Raw genomic sequence first — 23,998 nt, 5'->3', positions numbered from 1 at the left:
AGAATGATTGCTGTTCATTTCCAAGGAAAACAACTCAATATCACTATAATCCAGGTCTATGCCCTGAACAGTAAGGCTGAAGAAGTTGAAGTGGAATGGTTTTCTGAAGACATACAAGAACTTCTAGAACTGACACCAAAAAGATATCCTTTTCATTATAGGGGACTGGAATGCAAAATTGGAAGTCAAGAGATACCTGGAGTAACAAGCAAGTTTGGTGTTAAGAGTACCTAATGAAGCAGGGCAAAGGGTAACAGGGTTTTGCCAAGAGAACACACTGGTCATAGCAAACACCCTCTTCCAACAACACAAGTGAAAACTCTACACGTGAACATCACAGACGGTCAATACTGAAATCAGATTGATTATATTCTTTGCAGCCAAAGATGGAGAAGCTCTGTACAGTCAGCAAAAACAAGACTGGGAGCTGACTGTGGCTCAGATCCTGAACTCCTTGTTGCCAAATTCATACTTAAATTGAAGAAAGATGTGAAAACTACTAGACCATTCAGGCATGACCTAAATCATATCCCTTATGATTATAGAGTGGAAGTGAAAAATAGATTCAAGAGATTAGATCTGATAAGACAGAATGCCTGAACAACTATGGACAGAGGTTCCTGACTTTGTACAGGAGGCAGGGATCAAAGCCATCCTCAAGAAAAAGAAATGCAAAAAGCAAAATGGTTGCCTCAGGAGGCCTTACAAATAGCTGAGAAAAGAAGAGACGCTAAACACAAAGGAGAAAAGAAAAGGTAAACCCATTTGAATGTAGAGTTCCAAAGAATAGCAAGGACAGATAAGAAAGCCTTCCTCAGTGATCAGTGCAAAGAAATAGAGGAAAAGAGTAGAATGGGAAAGACTAGAGATTTCTTCAAGAAAATTAGAGATATCAAGGTCATTTCATGCAACGATGGGCACTATAAAGGGCAAAAATGGTATGGACCTAACAGAAGTAGGAGATATTAAGAAGAGGTGGCAAGAATACACAGAAGAACTACACAAAAAAGATCTTCACAACCCAGATAACCACGAAGGTGTGATCACTCACTTAGTGCCAGACATCCTAGAATACAAATTCAAGTGGGCCTTAGGAAACATCACTGTGAACAAAGCAGGTGGAAGTGATGGAATTCCAGTTGAGGTATTTCAAATCCTACAAGACGATGCTCTTTAAGGGCTGCACTCAATATGCCAGCAAAGTTGGAAAATTCAGCAGTGACCACAGGTCTGGAAAAGGTCAGTTTTCATTCCAACCCCAAAGAAAGGCAATCCCAAAGAATGTTTAAACTACTGTACAATTGCATTCATCTCACATGCTAGTAATGTAATGCTCCAGCTTCTCCAAGCTAGGCTTCAACAGCATGTGACCCATGAAATTCCTGATGTTCAAGCTGGATTCAGAAAAGGCAGAGGAACCAGAGATCAAATTGCCAACATCCGTTGGGTCATCGAAAAAGCAAGAGAGTTCCACAAAATAATCTACTTCTGCTTTATTGACTATGCCAAAACCTTTGACTGTGTGGATCACAACAAACTGTGGAAATTAAATAGATGGTAACACCTGACCTGCCTCCTGAGAAATCTCTATGCAGGTCAAGAAGCTACAGTTAGAATCAGACATGGAAGAACAAACTGGTTCCAAATCAGGAAAGGAGTACATCACGGCTGTATACTGTCACCCTGCTCACTTAACTTATATGCAGAGTACATCATGCGAAATTCCAAGCTGGATGAAGCACAAGCTGGGGTCAAGATTGTCAGGAGAAATATCAACAACCTCAGATATGCAGATGGAACCACCCTTATGGCAGAAAGTGAAGAAGAACTAAAGAGTCTCCTGATGAAAGTGAAAGAGGAGAGTAAAAATGTTAGCTTTAAAATCAATATTCAGAGAACTAAGGTCATGGCATCCAGTCCCATCACTTCATAGCAAATAGATGGTGAAACAATGGAAACAGTGACAGACTTTATTTTGGGGGGTTCCAAAATCACTGCAGATGGTGACTGCAGCCATGAAATTAAAAGACACTTGCCCCTTGGAAAAAAGTTATGACATACCTAGACAGCATATTAAAAAGCAGAGACATTACTTTGCCAACAAAATTCCATCTAGTGAAAGCTATGGTTTTTCCAGTCATCATGGATGGATGTGAAAGTTGGACTATAAAGAAAGCTGAGCACCGAAAAATTGATGCTTTTGAACTGTGGTGTTGGAGAAGACTCTTGAGAGTCCCTTGGAATGCAAGGATATCCAACCAGTTAATCCTAAAGGAAATCACTCCTGAATATTCATTGGAAGGACTGATGATGAAGATGAAACTCCAATACTTTGGCCACCTGATGCAAAGAAGTGACTCTTTGGAAAAGAACCTGATGCTGGGAAGGATTGAAGGCAGAAGGATAAGGGGACGACATAGGATGAGGTGGTAAGATGGCATCACCGACTCGATGGACATGAGTTTAGTTAAGCTCTGGGAGTTGGTGATGGACAGGGAAGCCTGGCGTGCTGCAGTCCATAGGGTTGCAAAGAGTCAGAAACGACTAAGCAACTGAACTGAATTGATTTCGTCTAGAAACACACGATGGCAGAAACCTAAGACCAACCCTTTGCATGCCTTGATCTACAGGGTCGAAGTAAGCAGCCCACATTTCCACCCACATAATGAGGGGACAAGAAACCTCTGCCCTTTCTCCTGGTGTCAGAGGAGGCCAGGTGGGAACCTTGGACTTGCACCCTACATGGCAGTAATGGAGGCCTGATTAATGAAGGAGTCCAGTAACATCCTTAGTCTCAAGATATAAAAACTCAAGCGTCCGAATACAGTTGAAAATCATTTATCAGGCCAAAGACCAGGTAAACCTCAAAAGAGAAAAAACAATCAACAAAAGGCAACACTGAGATGACACAGATATTGAAATCATTGGATGATGGTTTTTAAAAAATCCAGTACAATTGACAGAACCAGAAAATAGATTATTAGAAAACCACATGGTTCAACAATATATTGCAGATGGCAGAAGGATCAATAAGCCTGAATATTAACTAACTTTGAAAATAGACTGAAAAGAAAATGGACATAGTTTCAAGAATCTGTGGGAAGATAGCAAAGAACTGTTGAACATGAAGTTGAAAATAAAGAATAAGAGATAAAAACATTATGGCTGAGTTCCCTGTGCCCTCATTTTCTGATGGCCTAAATGGAAAGAAAATCCAAAAGAACGGGTATATGTGCATATGTGTAGCTGATTAACTTTCATGTACAGTAGAAACTAACACAATATTGGAAAGGAAATACACTCCAAAATTATTTTTAAAAAATAATGGCTGAAAATTTCTCAACAAGGGCATATGACTTAGTGACTAACCAAAAACAACAACTACATATTAAAACTGCTCAGTGAATTCCAAACAGGATGGAGCCAAAGAGCTTAATGTCAAGATACATCATAATGAGTTCCTGTTGTGTTGTTCAGTCACTCAATTGTTTCTGACTCTTTGCAACCCCATGGATTGTAGCAAGCCAGGCTTCCCTATCCTTCATTAACTCCCAGAGTTTGCTCAAAGTCATGTCCATTCTGTCGATCATGCCATCCAACCATCTCATCCTCTGATGTCCCTTCTCCTCCTGCCCTTAAACTTTTCCAACATCAGGGCCCATTCCAATGAGTCAGCTCTTCAGGTGGCCAAAATACTGGAGCTTCAGCTTCAGCATCAGTCCTTCCAATGAATATTCAGGACTGATTTCTTTTAGGATTGACTGGCTTGATCTCCTTGCAGTCTAAGGGACTCTCAAGAGTCTTCTCCAGCACCACAGTTCAAAATATCAATTCTTTTGTACTCAGCCTTCTTTGTGATCAAACATTCACATCCATACATGATGGTTTGAAAAACCATAACTTTGTCAATACGAACCTTTGTTAGTAAAGTGATGTCTCTGATTCTTAACATGCTGTCAAGGTTTTCATAGCTTTTCTTCAAGGAGCAAGTTTCTTTTACTTTCATGGCTGCAGTCACTATCCACAGTGATTGTGAAGCCAAAAAGAATGAAATTTGTCACTGTTTCCATTTTTCCCCATTTTTTCATGCAGTGATGGAATCCAATGCCATGATCTTCATTTTTTGAATGTGGTTTTAAGCTAGCTTTTTCAATCTCCTCTTTCATCACCATCAAGAGGCTCTTTAGTTCCTCTTTGCTTTCTGCCATTAGTGTGATGTCATCTATGTATCTGAGGTTATTTGTATTTTTCCTTGCAATCTTGATTCCAGCTTGTGTTTCTTCCAGCCTGGTATTTTGTATGATGTTAAATTAGCAAGGTGACAATATACAGCCTTGACATACTCCTTTCCCAATTTTGAAACAGTTTGTTGTTCCATTCTGATTCTAACTGTTGCTTCTTGACCTGCATATAGGTTTCTCAGGAGGCAGGTAAGGTGGTCAAGTATTCCCATCTCGGTAAGAATTTTCCACAGTTTGTTGTGATATCCACACGGTCAAAGACTTTAGTGTAGTCAATGAAGCAGAAGTAGATGTTTTTCTGCAATTCCTTTGCTTTTTCTATGATCCAACGGATGTTGTCAATTTATTCTCTAGTTCTTCTGCCTTTCTAAATTTAGCTTGTACATCTGGAAGTTCTCAGTTTACATGTTGTTCAAGTTTAGTTTGAAGGATTTTGAGTATTACCTTGCTCTCATGTGAAATGAGCCCAGTTGTGTTGTGGTAGTTTGAACATTCTTTGGCATTGCCCTTCTCGAGACTGGGATACAAACTGACATTTTCCAGCCTTGTAGCCACTGCTGAGTTTTCCAAATTTGCTGGCATAGTAAGTGTAGTACTTTCAAAGCATCATCTTTTAGGATTTGAAATAGCTCAGCTGGAATTCCATCACCTCAACTAGCTTTGTTTGTAGTGATGCCCACTTGACTTCACACTCCAGGGTTTCTGGCTCCAGGTGAGTGATCACACCACTGTGGTTACTTGGGTCATTAAGTCCTTTTCTGTACAGTTCTTTTGTATATTATTACCACCTCTTCTTAATATCTTCTGCTTCTCTTAGGGCCATACCGTTTCTGTCCTTTATTGTGCCCATCATCACTTGAAATGTTCCCTTGCTATCTCTAATTTTCTTGAAGACATCTCTGGTCTTCCCCATTGTATTGCTTTCCTCTATTTTTGGCATTGCTCACTTAACAAGGCTTTCTTATCTCTCCTTGCTATTCTTTGGAATTCTGCATTCAGGTATGTATATTTTCCCTTTCGTCCTTTGCATTTTGCATCTCTTCTTTTCTCAGCTATTAGTAAGGCCTTCTCAGACAGCCATTATGCATTGTTGCATTTCTGCTTCTTGGGGATGGTTTTGTTCACTGCCTCCTGTACAAAGTTACAAACTTCCATCCATAGTTCTTCAGACACTCTATCAGATCTAATCCCTTTTTATCCCTTCCACTATATAGTCATAAAGGACCCGAATGGCCTAGTGGTTTTTTCCCTGCTTTGTTAAATTCAAGTCTAAATTTCACAATAAGGACCTCATGATCTGAGCCACAGTCACTTTCCAGTCTTGGTTTTGCCAATTGTTTAGAGCTTCTCTATCTTTGCCTGCAAAGAATATGATCATTCTGATTTTGGTACTGACCATCTCACGATGTCCATGTGTAGAATTGTCTGTTGTGTTTTTGAAGAGGGTGTTTGCTATGACTCATGTCTTCTCTTTCAAAACTCTTTTAGCCTTTGCCCTGCTTCATTTTGTACTCCAAGGCCAAACTTGCGTGTTACTCCAGGTATCTCTTGATTCCTACTTTTGCATTCCAGCCTGCTACATGAAAAGGAGATTTTTGTTGTTGTTGTTTTGTTGTTTAGATCTAGAATGTAATGTAGGTCTTCACAGAACCAGTCAACTTCATATACTTTGCCATTAGTGGGTGGGGCATAGACATGGATTACTCTGATTTTAAGTGACTTGCCTTGGAAATGAATGGAGATATTTTTGTCACTTTTGAGAACGCACCCAAGTACTAGATTTCAGACTCTTTTGTTGGCTGTGAGGGCTACTCCATTTCTCCTAAGGAATTCTTGCCCATAGTAGTAGATATAATGGTCATCTGAATTAAATTCACCCATTTCTGTCCATTTGAGTTGACTGATCCATAAGTCTTGATGTCATAATGAATAACATATTTTTTTTTTATGTCTAGAACTTTGTAGTATACTCTGAAGTCAGGGAGTGTCATTCCTCCAGCTCCATTTTTCTTTCTCAAGATTGCTTTGGCTATTTTGGGCCTTTTGTGTTCCATACAAATTTTAAGGGTTTTTTTTTTTTTTTCTAGTTCTGTGAAAAATTGCCATTGGTAATTACATACAGATCGCATTGAATCTGTAGATTGCTTTGGGTAGTACAGTCATTTTGACAATATTGATTTTTCTAATCGAAGATAATGGTATATCCTTCCATCTGTTTATGTCTTCAATTTCTTTCATTAGTTTACTGCAGTTTTCAGATTACAGATCTTCTGTCTCCTTAAGTTTATTCCTAGGTATTTTATACTTCTCCAAAGAAGACATACAGATGGCCAAGATACCCATGAAAAGAAGTTCATATCACTAATTGTTAGAGAGATTCAAATAAAAACTAGAGCATGATATCCCTTAACATGAGTCAAAAGAGCTATCATCAAAAACTCCACAAACAATATGTTGGAGAGTATGTGGAGAGAAGGTAACCCTCTTACACTGTTAGTTGATACAGCCACTATGGAGAACAGTATGCACACTCCTTTGAAAACTAAAAATAGAGCTACCTTATGATACTGCAATCTCACCCCTGGGCATGCATCTGGTGAAAAACTTGGTCTAAGAGGAAACATACACCCTAATGTTCACTGCAGCACTGTTTACAATAGTTATGATATGGAATCAACCTAAATGTCCAACAACAGAGAAATGGATCAAGACATGATACATATATACAATGGACTATTACTCATCCATTAAAAGAATGGAATAATGTTTTTTGCAAAAATATGGATGGACCTAGAGAGTGTTATACTGAGTGAAGTTAGTCAGACAGAGAAGGAGAAAAATTGTAAGATATCCCCTATATGTAGAATCTTAAAAGAAATTTTGCAAGCAAATTTATTGATGGAGCCGAAACAGACTCACTGACTTAGAGAAGGAATTTATGGTTGCCAGGGGTAATGACGGGAGAAGAGATAGTTAAGGAATTTGGGTGGACATGAACACACTGCTATATTTAAAGTGGATGGCCAATAAGGACCTACTGTATAGCACAGGGAAATCTGTGGATTGTAATGTGGCAGACTGGATAGGAAGGGAGTTTGGGGGAGAATGGTCACATGCATATGTGTGGCTGAGTCCCTTCTCTGTTTACCTAAGTTAGTACAACAGTGTTGATTGGCTATACCCCAATACTAAATAAAAAGTTTAAAAATATGCATCACAATCAAATTCCTGAAAATTACAGAAAAAATCTCATAAGTAGCTTGATAGATATGCAATACTTATTTGGGATAAATATTAAACAATACGTATTTGGGAAAAAGGATTCAAGCATCAGTGGAAATTTGATCGATGACCATAGAGCCAGGAAGAAGTGAGAACATTTTTCCAAAGCAGGATGAAAATAATTGTCAACTCCAAGTTCTATATATTCTAAACTATCTTTTTGAATTAAAGGGAGAAAGAAAGAAATCCCAGGATAAAGCAAAACTGAGAGAATTCGTCTCCAGCAGAACTATACTTAAGAACTTTTCAAAAGAAAGCAAAATAGAAAAAGAATTGAGATTTTAGAATGGAGATTTTTTTTAAAATAAGGATAAATATAATAAGAGTATGATTTCCCTGTTGATTTTATTATAGTTGTGCAAAATTGTCATCTGATATGGTGCTCAATGTATATAGAGAGAATACTAGAGACATTTATGGTAAAAATATGGGGAGAACCAATAAATCTAAATGGAAGTAAGCATTCCACATTTCATCTGAGGTGGTAAAATGTCAGCAACAGTAGGGAGTGATAAACTACCTATGTGTATCTTAATACCTAGAGAGACTACTAAGAAAACCATGCAAAGACATATACTCAAAAACAATGCAGATCAAAGTTAAATTATTTTATAACGTTCAAAACTCCACAAGGAAGACAAGAAAAGAAAAAGTTTGAGAAATGAAGGAAACACACATAAAACAAATAAGAAAATGTCAGACTGTCCCTAATAGTTAATAAGTCACTCTAAATATAAATGGTCCTAAATACATCAATTAAAAACCTGAAAATGGCAGGGTAGACACCTAAACAAGACTCAGCTGTATGTTTTCTAAAAAAACGTCGCTTCAGACATGAAAACATGTTCAAGTGGAGCGTGCAAAAATTACACACCAGGCAAAAGTTAACTTGGAAAACTACAAGTGGCTAATGTACTTCTTGGTTTGGATTTCCATCCTGTCTGATCTTAAACACTGAAGTGTCCCAGTACCAAGTTTCAAACTCTTTATTTTTATGTGTACACTAATTTCCTGAATGAGTTCAGCTAGTTATTGTTCAGTTGCCAAGTCGTGTCTAACACTTTGCGACCCCAGAGACTGCTCATGCCAGGTTTCCAGGTCCCTGACCTCTCCTGGAGTTGCCTAAGTTCATGTCCATTGAATCGGTGATGTCATCCAAACATCTCATCCTCTGTCACCCTCTTCTCCGTCTGCCTTCAACCTTTCCTAGTTTCAGGATCTTTTCCAATGAATCAGCTATTCACATCAAGCTTAGCTTGGAGGATTTTGAACATAACCTTACTAGCATGGGCTGCTGCTGCTGCTAAGCCACTTCAGTTGTGTCCGACTCTGTGAGACCCCATAGACGGCAGCCCACCAGGCTCAGCCGTCCCTGGGACTCTCCAGGCAAGAACACTGGAGTGGGTTGCCATTTCCTTCTCCAATGCATGAAAGTGAAAAGTGAAAGTGAAGTCGCTCAGTCGTGTCCGACTCTTCGCGACCCCATGGACTGCAGCCCACCAGGCTCCTCCATCCATGGGACTTTCCAGGCAAGAGTACTGGAGTGGGTTGCCATTGCCTTCTCCGTACTAGCATGGGAGATGACTGCAATTGTCTGGTGACCTGAAAAATTTTAATACTGCCCTTTTGGGGAGTTGAAATGAGGATTGACCTTTTCCACTCCTGTGACCACTGGTGGGTTTCCGAAATTTGCTGATGTAATGAGTGTAGCACTTTAGTAGCATCATCTTGTAAGATTTTAAATAGCTCTGCTGGAACTTAGCTAGTAATCTACCTTTAAATATCACCCATAGGTACAGCTGCCCAAATCTATGTCAGATTTTGTGATCTGGCCCCAGCTGCTTATTGCATGTCTCAAAGTGGAATTTCTTTGGCTGTTAAATGTAATTATGGTATCTTTTACACACTTATTCTTCAGAAAACAACTGACTGTCTTAATGTTTAAGACAGGAAATGTCCCATGATTCCAACTGCTCAAATCTGGTCCACACTGTCATACAATAAACATGTTAGATTACATATTCAGACCACAAAAGAACCGGATTTTCAGCACCATTTTTTTTTTTGCAACTAAAAATTATTCCAGAAAAGCTACTTCATCCTATTTTGTATCAATATATGTTGTTCTTAATACCTTCTCTAAATTGGGTGGACAGGGTGAGTAAGATACTCTACCTTTGCACTGAGGTGGGTTTGTCCAAGTTCCATTTAAACATACCACATCTATCTCCCCAAAGAGGTCATACTTCCCGATGCATTCGTAACGTGCTTTCTCACCACTTTGATATCTAGACTTCGGATCTTGTATAATGGCATTTTCCACTTGAGGTGGATTCACACAGGAAACATCTGAATAGAAAGGTAGAAAAGCATCTCTAATATAATGATTATCATGAACAGCAAGGAGGAAATAGAATGTCAATATATTCCATGGTCAATTCGATTCAACAGTTAATCTGTTGAAAGATTGCTAACTTTCATCAGTTTATATGTAAGGTTAAGGGGAAGGAAATAAAGCAATATTTTTCAGCATGAATTAAAATTCTATATCTTAAAACTCTCCCCTATACTTCATAATTTTTAGGTCACTGGGAAAAAAAAAGAGTTTTCCTGGAAATCTCATTTTGAGGTTAGTAAAATAAAAATTATAAGGTATATAAATTCAAAATGAATTTATAAATCACAAGGAAAACATAATAAAAATAACATTTGACATCAAGATTTGGTTTACATTCATTCTGTTTATGCGGTATAACTTTAGGGCCTTTCAGAAAATAAACACAGTAGGTTCTTCTTTAGAGACTTGATCAAGAATTAACACACTTTGAAGAATACTGTAGTTGCAGGGAGAAGATGATTAACTAAAGATCTGAAGAGAAGATCTGGAAACATAATTGAAAAATACAGTGTAAACTTACAAAACTATACTTTAATGATATTTGGGGGCAAATGCTAAGGACACAACCGTCAATGATGTGCAATTCCTCAGTGTGATTCAGGGCACGCAGAGGCTGTAACTACAAGAGGCTATAGCCATGGATCCTAAACTGAAATATACACAGAATTCCTTTGGAATCATCAAAACATTGCCAGAGTCGCAGCCCCAGAGGTTTAGATTCAACAAGTCTGAGTGAGCCTGTGAATCTGCTTGCATATCTAACAATTTACAGAATGTGCTGAAAATGCTCTGCCAGGACTGTGCTTTGAGAACTATTGGGCTACAACACCAAACACTGGGAACACAAGTCCATCCCTTTCTATGTTCAGGCACAAACTGTTTTTGACCTGGCCTAAAAGTAATCTATGTCCATTTAATGATAGTGGAGGCAATTTTCTACATTATATTACTTCAGATACTTATATAAATTTTAAAATTTTACCAAAGTACCTCTGCATGCTGGCCTTCCTATCCATTTGCTCTTAATACACTGTATGGTATTAGATCCATCCAACTGATAATATGAGAGACACTTAAAAGCGACTTGTTCTCCTGACCTATAGAAATCCTTCTCCTGATCTATGAGTACAGCATCATCAAAGGTGGGCAAGTTAACACAATTTGTGCCTGAAAGAAAAAAGAATATGCATTTGTTTAGTGCATCTTTAAAGATTCATAGTGACCACTGATTATATTCCAGAAAACAGATAGTTACATATCAAGCCAGTGAATATTGTACAACATTTCTCTTATACCTTGAGACAAATGTCAGAAATCTTGATTTAGTCACATTGATTGCCTCTATATTATCAGAAATGCAACATGAGATGGTGACATTCTAAGAGGTAGACCTGCATACTTCTCACATTTAAATTCTCTTCTCCCACATCAGCCCATCTAAATTATGAATGTTTCTATTTTTTGCTTTTATCAAAATATGTTACCTTGAGTTATGTTAAATGTCTTAGAAAATTGCATATTACAAAGAAATGGTTGATAAATTAACAGCAAATTGAGTAGTGATAAGAGCAGAGTTCAGCCATGGTACAGGAATAGAGATGAGAAATCTGAGATGTATATCAGAGGATTCAAACTGCACCCAAGATGTGTGAAACAGATAATTTAGTGTTATCAAATTGGCAACCTCCACTGGATCACAGAAAAAACAAGGGAATTCCAGAAAAACATCGACTTCTGCTTCACTGACTATACTAAAGCCCTTGATTGTGTAGATCACAACAAACTGTGGAAAATTCTTGAAGAGATGGGAAAACCAGACCACCTTACCTTGTTCCTCAGAAAACTATGCAGGTGAAGAAGCAACAGTTAGATCTGTACATGGAAAACTGACTGCCTCAAAATTGGAAAAATAGTACTTCAAGGGTATATATTGTCATCCTGCTTATTTAACTTATATGCAGAGTACATCATGCAAAATGCCTGGCAGGATGAAGCTCAAGCTGGCATCAAGATTGCCAGGAGAAATGCCAATGACCTCAGCTATGCCTCAGATGACACCACCTTAATGGCAGAAGGTAAAGAGGAACTAAAGGGCCTCTTGGTGAAGGTGGAAGAAGAGACTGAAAAAGCTGGCTTAAAACTCAACCTTCAAAAAATGAAGATCATGGCATTTGGTCCCATCACTGCATGGCAAATAGATGGGGGGAAAATGGAAACAGTGACAGACTTCATTTTCTTAGGCTCTAAAATCACTGTGGATGATCATTGCAGCCATGAAATTAAATTAAAAGACGCTTGCTCCTTGGAAGAAAAGCTATGACAAACCTCGACAGCATAGTAAAAAGGAGAGCCATCACTTTGCCAACAAAGGTCCACCTAGTCAAGCTATGACTTTTCCAGTAGTCATGTACGATTTGAGATTTGGACAATAAAGAAGGCTGAGTGCCAAAGAATTGCTACTTTCAAACTATGGTGCTGGACAAGACTCTTGAGAGTCCCTTGGGCTGCAAGATCAAAGCAGTCGATTCTAAAAGAAATCGACCCTGAATATTCGTTGGAAGGACTGATGCTGAAGCTGAAGCTCCAATATTTTGTTAACCTGATACGAAGAGCCGACTTATTGGAAAAGACCCTGATGCTGGGAAAGATTGAGGGCAGGAGGAGAAGGGGACAGCAAATGATGAGATGGTTGAATGGCATCACCGATTCAATGGACATGAGTTTAAGCAAACACCAGGAGACAGTGAAGGACAGGGATGCCTGGCTTGCTACAGTTCATGGGGTTGCAGAGAGGCAGAAATGACTGAATGACTGAACTACAACAACAAATCAAACTTTTTTATTTATAGAGTTATTAATTCTCTACCATAATTCAGAACTTTTCATAGATACCTTGTTAAATTCTAGAATTACTGCTTAATTTCATATTTGGGCCATTTATGCTTTGAATTAAAAGACATTTGTCGCCTTTAGAATAAAAGTAAAAACACTATACTTATGCAATCTTGCGGACGAGACCATTCCCCTCCTAAACATCTTATAGATGCAGGTCCATCAGTTCCAAACCCTTCATCACAGTCATAAGTAACTTCTTCTCCATATTGGTAACTGTCTTTCTTATGAGATACAACACCATTCTGAATATAAGGTGGAAGTCCACAAGGACGTCCTGGGAAGAAATGAAAGAATGATTTCATGTTTTGCTAACTTTGAAATTTAATTTGATGTACTGGTCAACATATTTGGTAGTTTTACTTGAAAATAATAAATCATTATACAGGAACTTCCATGACATGGGAGGAAAGTGCACAAATTTTTCTTAAAATCACCATTATGGTGTGTGTCCACTTGAGCAAGAACTTGAAATTGAAATTACCAATATGTGAAAGAAACCATCAATGCTTCTCTAACCCATCATGAGTAATAAAACAAAAACACATTGGGACTCCATACATCATCTTAGGAAAAGTACTATATATTGTAAGAAATTAAAAGGGACATTTTAGGGAAGACATAGGACATATTTTTGAAACTTGAATAGATAGGAATATAAATAGGTTTACTAATATGAATAGTTAGGTTTAATTTTATTGCACATCCAGTGTTAAGACAAAATAATTGCCAGATTGAAATGTGATTGTATAAAGAACAAACGAAATTGTTAATAACAAAAATGATCAGTTTTATATGTCAAATTTGATTTAACATATATATACATTTTATTTTAATACATAAATGACCTATAAATAGATAAGTTACTGGATATATTTAGAAATTTAAAGAATCGAGTCTCATGACTTTGATGACAATGGGTTAGTTTTAATGAATGGTACTGAAAATAGAGTTTGGTTTGCCTAGTGTCCTTACCTACACACTGAGGTGGAGAGCTCCACTTTCCCATTTGGCATATTATCACATTATTTTCAGATATCTCGAAGCCTTCTTCACAAGTATAACTTAACTTCGTGCCATGTGCATACAGCCTTTGTTCATGTGTTTCTCTCCTTTCTTCAGCAGAGCTAGATGAGTTAATTGTTCCATGGTCTATTTGAGGTGGTTGAGAACATCCAATTTTTTCTATATGAAATACAGAGGTCAAAGAGTAAAGTGCAGATATAATCTTTAAATTTAAAATATTCATGTCAATGTATTGCAAAACAAATACAATATTGTAAAGTTAAAAAATAGATAAATAAACTAATTAAAAAAATAAAATATTAATACAATCAAATATTACTTTGGATTTTAAAATAAGAATAAAAAGAAAAGAATACTCAGAAAAATTTACAGAATTTTAAAACTGACAAATATTTGAAACTTGCCAGCTATTTGTCTCCATAAACACGATGCTACTTCCCCTTGTTCAATAGGCCCCTTCATCGTTTTTTAAATGAATTTCATATTGAAATGTTGGATGTATAACGGTATGTTAGCTTCATATGTGTTAGAAAATGATTTTACTTTTACATACACTATAAAATGACCAGCAGTATGTCTAGTAACAATTGTTCCTAACAAATTTATTACAATATTATTGACCATATTCTGTATGCTGTATATTGCATCCCCCTGGCTTCCTTATTACATAACTGGAGTTCGTACTTCAAAATCCCCTGTATATACTTTGCAAACCCCCCCTCCTTTCTTGCAACAACTCACTAATTTTCTGTATCTGTATGAGCCTGTTTTCCTTTTATTTTTAGATTTCACAAACAAGTGAAATCATGTGTCAGTTGTCTTTCTCTAACTGACTTACATCTCTTAGAATAAATACATCCTAGACACATCCACGTTTTTGCAAATGGAAATATTTCATATTTTATGGCTCGGTCATAGTTCACATTGCATGTATATATAAAACACCTTCTTTATCTACTAATATATCAGTGGACTCTTTAGGTGGCTTCCAAAATTTGGTTATTGTGTAATGCTGCAATGAACATGGGAGTGCATATATATTTTCAGATTAGTGTTTTTGGTTCCTATGAATAAATACCCAGTAGTGGAATAGCTGGATCATATGGCAGTTCTATTTTTAATTTTTAAAAGAAATTCCACATTCTTTTTCATAGCAACTCTGCCAGTTTACAATCCCACCAACAGTGCACAAAGATTCCCTTTTTTCCACATCTTTGATAACATTTGATTTTGTTCTTTTCATGATAGCCATTGTGACAGGTGTGAAGGGACATCATACTATGGTTGCAATATACTTTTCCTGGATACAGTAGTCTTGGCTGCAAGTTTTTTTTTCCTTTCATCACTTTGTATATGTTGTGCCAGTCCATTGTGACCTAAAAAATATTCTTCAGAAGCTGTTGATACTTGTAAGGGTCTCCTTGTAGGTAACTACTGCCTTTTCTCTTGAAGGAGAAGAGAGTGACAGAGGATGAGATGGTTGGGTGGCATCACAGGTTCAATGGACATGAACTTGGGCAGATTCTGGGAGATGGTGAGAGACAGGGAATCCTGGCCTGTTGCAGTCCATGGGTTTGCAAAGAGCTGGACACGACAACTGAACAATAACTTTTTTTAATTGGAGGCTAATTACTTTACAATATTGTGGTGATTTTTGCCATACATTGACATGGATCAGCCATGGGTGTACATGTGTCCCCCATGCCGAACCCCGCTCCCACCTCCCTCCTCATCCCATCCCTCTGGGATGTTCCAGTGCACTGGCTTTGAGTGCCCTGTTTCATACATCGAACTTGCACTGGTGATCTATTTCACATATGGTAATGTACATGTTTCAGTGCTATTCTCTCAAACCATCCCCCCCCCCGCCTTCTCCTACAGATTCCAAAGTCTGTTCTTTATATCTGTGTCTCTTTTGCTGTCTCGCCTATACGGTCGTCATGACCATCTTTCTAAATTTCATATATATGCGTTAATATACTGTATTGGTGCTTTTCTTTCTGACTTACATCACTCTGTATAATAGGCTCCAGTTTCATAAACCTCATTAGAACTGATTCAAATGTAATCGTTTTAATAGCTGAGTAATATTCCATTGTGCATGTACTACATGCACGTGTACCACAACTTTCTCATCCATTTGTCTGCTGATGGACATCTAGGTTGATTCCGTGTCTTAGCTATTGTAAACAGTGCTACGATGAACATTGGGGTACATGTGTCTCTTTCATTTCTGTTTTCTTCAACAGGTATGCCCAGCAGTGGGATTGCCAGGTCATATGGAACGTCAGCTTTCAGTTTCTTTTAAGGAATCTCCACACTGTTCTCCATAGTGGTTGTAGTAGTTTGCATTCCCACCAACAGTGTAAGAGGGATCCCTTTTCTCCACACCTTCTCCTGCATTACACTTTTAGATAGCAGCCATTCTGAATGGGGTCAGATGGTACCTCACTGTGGTTTTGATTTGCATTTCTCTGATAATGAGTGATATCGAGCATTTTTGCATGTGTTTGTTAGCCATCTGTGTGTCTTCTTTGGAGAAATGTCTATTTAGTGCTTTGGCTCATGTTTGGATTGGGTCGTTTGTTTTTCTGGTATTGAGCTGCATGAGTTGTTTGTATGTTTTGGGGATTAGTTCTTTGTCAGTTGCTTCGTTTGCTATTATTTCCTCCCACTCTGAAGGCAGTCTTTCCACCTTGTTTAGAGTTTTCTTCGTTGTGCGAAAGCTTTTACGTTTAATTAGGTCCCATTTGTTTATTTTTGCTTTTATTGCCATTACTCTGGGAGGTGGGTCAGACAGGATCTTGCTGTGATTTATGTCAGAGAGTGTTTTGCCCATGTTTTCCTGTAAGAGTTTTATAGTTTTGATCTTACATTTAGATCTTTAATCCATTTTGAGTTTATTTTTGTGTATGGTGTTGGAAAGTGTTCTAGTTTCCTCCTTTTACAGATGGTGGACCACTTTTCCAAGGACCACTTGTTAAAGAGGTTGTCTTTTCTCCATTGTATATTTTTGCCTCTTTTGTCAAAGATAAAGTGTCCATGGGGGCATGGATTTATCTCTGGGCTTTCTATTTTGTTCCACTGATCTATATTTCTAGCTTTGTGCCAGTACAATACTATCCTGATGACTGCAGCTTTGTAGCATATTCTAAAGTCAGGCATGTTGATTCCTCCAGTTCCATTCTTCTTTCTCAAGACTGCTTTGGCTGTTCGAGGTTCTTTTGTATTTCCATACAAAATGTGAAATTCTTTGTTCTAGTTCTGTGCAAAAATGTCATTGGAGCTTGATAAGGATTGTATTGAATCTATAGATTGCTTTGGGTAGTATACTCATTTTCACTTTATTAATTCTTCTGATCAATGAACATGGTAAATTTCTCCATCTATTTGTGTCATCTTTGATTTCCTTCTTCAGTGTTTTATAGCTTTCCATGTACAGGTCTTTTGTTTCTTTAGGTAGACTTATTCCTAAGTATGTTATTCATTTCATCACAGTGGTGAATAGGATTTTTTCCTTAATTTCTCGTTCTGTTTTCTCATTGTTAGTGTATAGGAATGCAAGGGATTTCTGTGTATTAATTTATATCCTGCAAATTTACTATATTCATTGATTAGCTCTAGTAATTTTCTGGTGGTATCTTTAAGGTTTTCTATGTTGAGGATCATGTCATCTGCAAACAGTGAGAGTTTTACTTCTTATTTTGCAATCTGGATTCCTTATATTTCCTTTTACTCTCTGATTGTTTTGGCTAAAACTTCCAAAACTATGTTGAATAGTAGTGGTGAGAGTGGGCACCCTGGTCTTGTACCTGACTTTAGGGGAAATGATTTCAATTTTTCACCATTGAGGATAATGTTTACTGTGGGTTTTTCAAACATAGCTTTTATTGTGTTGAGGTATGGTCCTTCTATGCCTGCTTTCTGGAGAGTTTTTATCATAAATGGATATTGAGTTTTGTCAAAGGCTTTCTCTGCATCTATTTAGATAATCATGACTTTTTTCCTTCAATTTGTTACTGTGGTGTATCACATTGATTGATTTGTGAATACTGAAGAATCCTTGCATCCCTGGGACAAAGCCCAGTTGGTCATGATGTGTGATCTATTTAACATGTTCTTGGATTCTGTTTGCTAGAATTTTGTTAAGGATTTTTGCATCTATGTTCATCAGTGATATTGGCCTTTAGTTTTCTTTTTCTGTGGCATCTTTGTCTGGTTTTGGAATTAAGGTGATGTTGGCCTCACAGAATGAGTTTGGGAGTTTACCTTTCTCTGAAATATTCTCGAAGAGTTTGAGTAAGATAGATGTTGAAAAGAAAAGTGAAAGTGAAGTCGTTCCGTCGTGTCCAACTCTTTGTGACACCATGGACTGTAGCCTACCAGGCTTCTCCATCTGTGGGAGTTTCTAGGCAAGAGTACTAGAGTAGGTTGTCATTTCCTTCTCCAGGGGATCTTCCCAACCCAGAGATTGAATGTGGCTCTTCCACATTGCAGGCAGATGCTTTACCCTCTGAACCACCAGGGAAGCATAGGTGTTAGCTCGTCTCTAAATTCTTGTTAGAGTTCACCTGTGAAGCCATCTGGTCCTGGGCTTTTGTTTGGAAGATTTTTGACTCCAGTTTCTATTTCCATGCTTGTGATGGGTCTGTTAACATTTTCTGTTTCTTCCTGGTTCAGTTTGGGAAGGTTATACTTTTCTAAGAATTCGTCCATTTCTTCCAAGTTGTCCATTTTATTGGCCTATAGTTGCTGTTAAGAGTCTCTTATGATCCTTTGTATTTCTGTGTTGTCTGTTGTGATTTCTCCATTTTCATTTTTAATTTTATTGGTTTGATTCTTCTCCTTTTTTTTTTTTTTGATGAGTCTGGATAATGGTATGTCTATTTTATTTATCTTCTCAAAGAACTAGCTTTTAGTTTTGCTGATTTTTGCTATAGTCTCCTTTGTTTCTTTTTCATTTATTTCTGCCCTAATTTTTATGATTTCCTTCCTTATACTAACCCTGGGGTTCCTCTTTTTCTAGTTGCTTTAGGTGGAATGTTAGGTTATTTATTCGATTTTTCTCTTGTTTCTTGAGGTAAGCTTATAAAGCTATGAACCTCCCCCTTAGCACTCTTTTTACTGAATCCCATAAGTTTTGGGTGGTCATGTTCTCATTTTCATTTGTTTCTATGCATATTTTGATTTACTTTTTGATTTCTTCCATTATTTTTTGGTTATTCAGAATCGTGTTATTTAGCCTCCATATGTTTGTACTTTTAATAGTTTTTTTCCTGTAGTTGATATCTAATCTTACCACATTGTGATCAGAAAAGATGCTTGAAATGATTTCAGTTTTTTTGAATTTACCAAGCCTAGTTTTATGGCCCAGGATGTGATCTGTCCTGGAGACTGTTCCTTGTGCATGTGAGAAAAAGGGGAAATGCATTGTTTGGGGGTGAAATGCCCTATAGATATCAATTCGGTCTCACTGGTCCATTGTATCATTTAACGTTTGTGTTTCCTTGCTAACTTCTGTTTGGTTGACATATCCATATATGTGAGTGGAGTATTAACATCTCACACTATTATTGTGTTACTGTTAATTTTTCCTTTCACACTTGTTAGCATTTGCCTTACATATTGAGCTGCTCTTATGTTGGGTGCTTATATATTTATAATTGTTATATCTTCTTCTTGAATTGATCCTTTGATAATTATGTAGTGTCTTTCTTTGTCTCTTTTCATGGCCTTTATTTCAAAATCTATTTGCTCTGATATGAGTATTGCTACTCCTGCTTTTTTTGGTCTCCATTTGCACGAAATATCTTTTTCCTGCCCTTCAATTTCAGTCTGTATGTGTCCCTTCTTTTGCAGTGGATCTCTTGTAGACAGCATATATAGCGGTCTTGTTTTTGTATCCATTCAGCAGGTCCTTGTCTTTTGGTTGGGGCATTCAGCCCATTTATATTTCGAGTAATTCTTGATAAATATGATCCTATTGCCATTTACTTGGGAACAACAACATTATTAATTTTTTATTCCATTACATGATAACGTGTCCTGGTATGGACATCTTTGGGTTCATCTCTTTTTGGGACTGTCTGACTTCTAGACCTGAATGTCTGTTTTCTTCCCCAGGTTAGAAAAGTTTAGCTATTATTTCTTCAAATAAGCCTCTGTTTCTCTCTATTTTAGATCCCTAGTATGAGAATGGTACTGATGTTGTCTCAGATGTCTGTTAACCTATCCTCATTTTGTAAATTCCTTTTTCTTTTTCCTATGCTGTTTGGGAAGTTTCTACTACCCTGCCTTCCAGATCTCTGATGCATTCTTCTGAATCCTCTAACCTACTATTGATTTTCTCTAGTGTATTTTTCATTTCAGCTGTTGTATCCTTCAGTACTGTTTAGTTCTTCTATTTTCTTATTCTTAAAATTATTTTTTCATCCATTCTTCTCTAGAGTCCATTGGACATCTTTATGATCCTTACCTTGCATGCTTTATTGGATAGATTGCTTATCTTAACTTTGTTAATGACTTTTCTGAGATTTTGTCTTGTTCTTTCATTTGGAATGCAATTCTTTGTCTCCTGATTTTACCAAACTCTGTGTTTATTTCTAAGAGTTAGGTGTATTCCTGATCTTAGAGAAGTGGTCTTATGTAGAAGACTATGGGGCCCAACAGAATGCTCCCCTCTGTAGGATCTGTGCAGCAGATCTAGATGCTATAGGGGTGCCCTTCTGTTGTGTCAATGCCAACTAATCTGGGTGCACTAATAGGCAAGGGTCACACCTCCACCCCAGGTGGCTGCCAGACCCTGCCTCATATGGTGGCATCAAGCCTACTCATTGGCAGGATGAAATATTGATGCAGCTGGCTTCAGGGCCTAAGCGTACTCGGGCTGGTGATATCACACCCAAGAGCAGGGTGAGATGCAGGTGTAACAACTGTGGAGCCCAGTGGAGTCTGGGGTTGGTGCTGTCATGCTGGTGAGTTGTTAAGCCTCTGGTGCTAGTAAGCTATGTATGTGTGTTAGGGAGAACTCTAAAGTGGCACTTGTCTCTCATGATGGCTGGCACCAGTATCTATGATCCCAATTGTCTCCTATCTCTCTAGGAGGTTCACAAAGATAAGCAAATTAGTCTAACCCAAGCTTCTTTCCCATTGATGCCTCTTCGCTGGGACACAGAATATGTGAGATTTTTGTGTGCCTTTAAAGAACAGAAGCTCTGTTTCCTGAAGCCGTCTGGCTTTCTTGTGCACAAGTTACACTGGACTTCTAAGTCAGAATTTCTGAGGGGTAGTCTTTTAGGACCATGACTCCCAGGCTGGGCGGCCCAGTAGTCCGTTCATCCTTGTCCTTTGATCATTAGCAAAAAAATTTGCATAAACATAAATTTTACCTGTTATATGCACAGTAGCCCAAAGAGTTTTTCTGCGTTTCACATCAGAAGTGAAAGAGTGTTCACCAATTCATAAACTGAAACTGTGATTTACTGTTTCAAGATAAATTGAAAGAGACAGAGAGGACTTCATCTTGCTGATCCATACAAAGCTTGTGCGCACGCTCAGTCACTCAGTCAGGTCCAACTCTTTGCAACCCCATGGATTGTAGCCCACCAGGTCCCTCTGTCCATGAAATTTCCCAGGCAAGAACACTGGAGTGGGTTGCCATCCCGCACCCCCCAGGGGATCTTCCTGACCCAGGGATTGAATCCTTGTTTCCTGCATCTCCTGCATTGCAGGAGGTTTCTTTACTGCTGAGCCAGCATAGAAGGACACAAAGCTTAGAAGAGTATTAATCTTCTTTAAAGAATGTTTTAAACAAACTTATGCACTACTTACCAATGCAACGTGGGATTGACTGCCATCTCCCATCCTTGCACACAATTTCTTCTGCATCTTGAATTAGATAATTTTCTTTACATAGAATAGATATTTTTTCTCCATGCTGATATTTCACTGTAGTTGTCATATCTCGAGCATTGGGAATCTGAGGTGGAGGTGGGCATGGTTGTATCTGTGTTTCTGAAAATATTAAAATTAGATTTCTTGATTAAAAAGCATAAGTTCAAATATTAAAGGAAAAAAATTCAATGAGCAGAAAGCTCTAATAATATATCATAAATGATCAAATAATATGATACTCTGTAATCATATTCTTAAGCTTGTTTAGCACTTCAATGTATCACATTTGGTTCAGAGTCTCATGGTCTTTCTTGTAATTTCTTCCTTTTACTCTTCCTGTGCTCAATCTTGCATGATTTATTTAGAACTGATTTTAATTTTTTCTAACCTTTGGGATGCTCTAAATGAAATGCTCACTCAGTTATAGGTACCAAGGAAAAACTGGTATCACGGTCTTTGTTTTTTTTTAGCTGATATTCATGATCAGATATATTGGAATTGGACTGAAGCCCTCAGAAATTTTTCTACCAGTGGGAGTTGAGTAGCCAGAGGAGAAACTACATTTAGTTAATGACCTATTAATTTGATGCCAATTCTTGAACCAGGGAAGAGTTAGACATGTTCACTGAGATTTAGAGTGTATTGTTTACAGTTCAGTACTCTCCTGGAGGTAGAATTCACTACCTTGCCTGCACTGTTAAATGATAGGTGCATTGATGAATGTACCTTCTTTAAAGGGTTAGCAAGCCTCGCTTTTTGTACGTGACCTGAGGTTATAAAAGGTCCCTCTGTAAACTGTGTCTGATCCATCAAATGAAGATACCTCAGATATCCAATTCATAATCTGAAGACAAAAACCTGTTCTGCTCAACTGAGGGAAGATGGCATGAATACACCTGGAAGAATTTGGAGCCCTCTATGACTTCATGGTTTTGCTTTCTCCTGTCATACTGCATTTTTATTTCATTAGAAAGCACTATGCAAGTATAGGCTGGGAACTCATAAATCCTTTCAGGGACCCAACATTTTGTATTAAATTCAGAGAAATATTTGACTGAATACACTTTATTCATCATTAGTAATATCATCAGATTTTCTATTCTGATCTGTCAATAGGAGCATTTTGTGTGCTATGTTGTGCTTAGTTGCTCAGTCATGTTGGACTCTTTGCCATCCCATGGACTATAATCTGCCATGCTCCTCTGTCCATGGGGATTCTGGATTCTCCAGGCAAGAATACTGGAGTGGGTTGCCTTGCCCTCCTCCAGGGGATCTTCCCAAAACAGGAATCGAACCGAGGTCTCCTGCAACTCAGGTGGATTCTTTACCATCAGAGCCACCAGGGGAGACTTGGAATATTTTATGTTTCATCAAAAATATTTCTATTTCTATTTTAACTATCTTGACATTTTTATCAACGTATTTTCAAGAATTTATTTTCTTTTGTCTCTGATGTTTAAACATTTTTGTCCTAATGAGTTTAATTTATACTTCTTAAAAGTCTTGCAAAAGTTAGTCTCTACACTACATTTCCCTGTAAACTGAATATTTTGCAAATCAGCTATTTATACTTTTTAGTTTATTATAAAAATTGACATTTTAATTTTAGTTTTTCTTTCCTTTTACATTCTTTGGATGTATGTTCTTTTCTAGATTCTAGATTGTACTACCTATTATATAAGTTCCTTTTTTTTGTGAAGCAAGTTTTAATTTATACATATCTTTGTTTTTTGCTGTATACCATAGATTCCAAAGTATACTGTTTTCATTTTACTTAATTTAACATATTTTCTGTCAGTAAATCACAGAAAATGTTGTTTTTTTTTTAATTTTCAAGTTTTGTGATATGGGTGAATAAGTTGTTTAGCTAGCTCTCTTTTAATTTGCAATTGCTTTTAATTTTTAGAGAATAATTTGAGGACACGTTACATGAAATTGATTAGGAATTGTTTTATCACATGAAAATAATCGTGTTTTAAATTATCTATATTTAAATTATCTATATTCCAATAAATTAATGTGGACTTCCAGAGAAGTCTATAACCCATGATAATCATCAAATTGTGTACAGTAAAGATATGCAGCACTCTATATAAAAATCATAACACATATGAATGTTAATGGAGAATGAATTATTTAGAAAAACATAAATATGTGAGAATTAAAAAATGAATTTCTAAACCACTGTTATATCAAAGAAGTCACTAGGAATATTAGAAAATATTTCACATAGAGTTAAATGAAAATAAAATTGATACATATTTAT

The 23,998-nt window shown here is 37.3% G+C and overlaps 1 protein-coding gene across 13 annotated transcripts in view; it reads right to left on the bottom strand.

The window, feature by feature from the left end:
- The window catches only part of CFH (complement factor H), a 118,536-nt gene that overhangs the window by 5,993 nt on the left and 88,545 nt on the right, over positions 1-23,998 (bottom strand). For 7 of the 13 annotated variants that reach the window (XM_081493300.1, XM_081493301.1, XM_081493303.1 and 4 more), the window contains 5 exons: positions 21,670-21,852; positions 13,789-13,998; positions 12,917-13,090; positions 10,912-11,088; positions 9,699-9,872 (listed from right to left, as the gene is read on the bottom strand). In XM_081493300.1, the coding sequence (XP_081349426.1) occupies positions 9,699-9,872; positions 10,912-11,088; positions 12,917-13,090; positions 13,789-13,998; positions 21,670-21,852 (918 nt within the window). Of the gene's footprint in view, positions 1-9,698; positions 9,873-10,911; positions 11,089-12,916; positions 13,091-13,788; positions 13,999-21,665; positions 21,853-23,998 lie in introns of all 13 variants that reach the window. The other 6 variants (XM_081493302.1, XM_081493306.1, XM_081493309.1 and 3 more) reach the window with 3 other exon arrangements.

The sequence above is a fragment of the Giraffa tippelskirchi genome, chromosome 5 (genome assembly GCF_054371585.1).
Source record: "Giraffa tippelskirchi isolate mGirTip1 chromosome 5, T2T-mGirTip1v1.2.pri, whole genome shotgun sequence".
Taxonomy (NCBI): Eukaryota; Metazoa; Chordata; class Mammalia; order Artiodactyla; family Giraffidae; genus Giraffa; species Giraffa tippelskirchi.
Note: the sequence above shows the minus strand (reverse complement) of the source record. Positions and strands in the feature narration are given on the sequence as shown.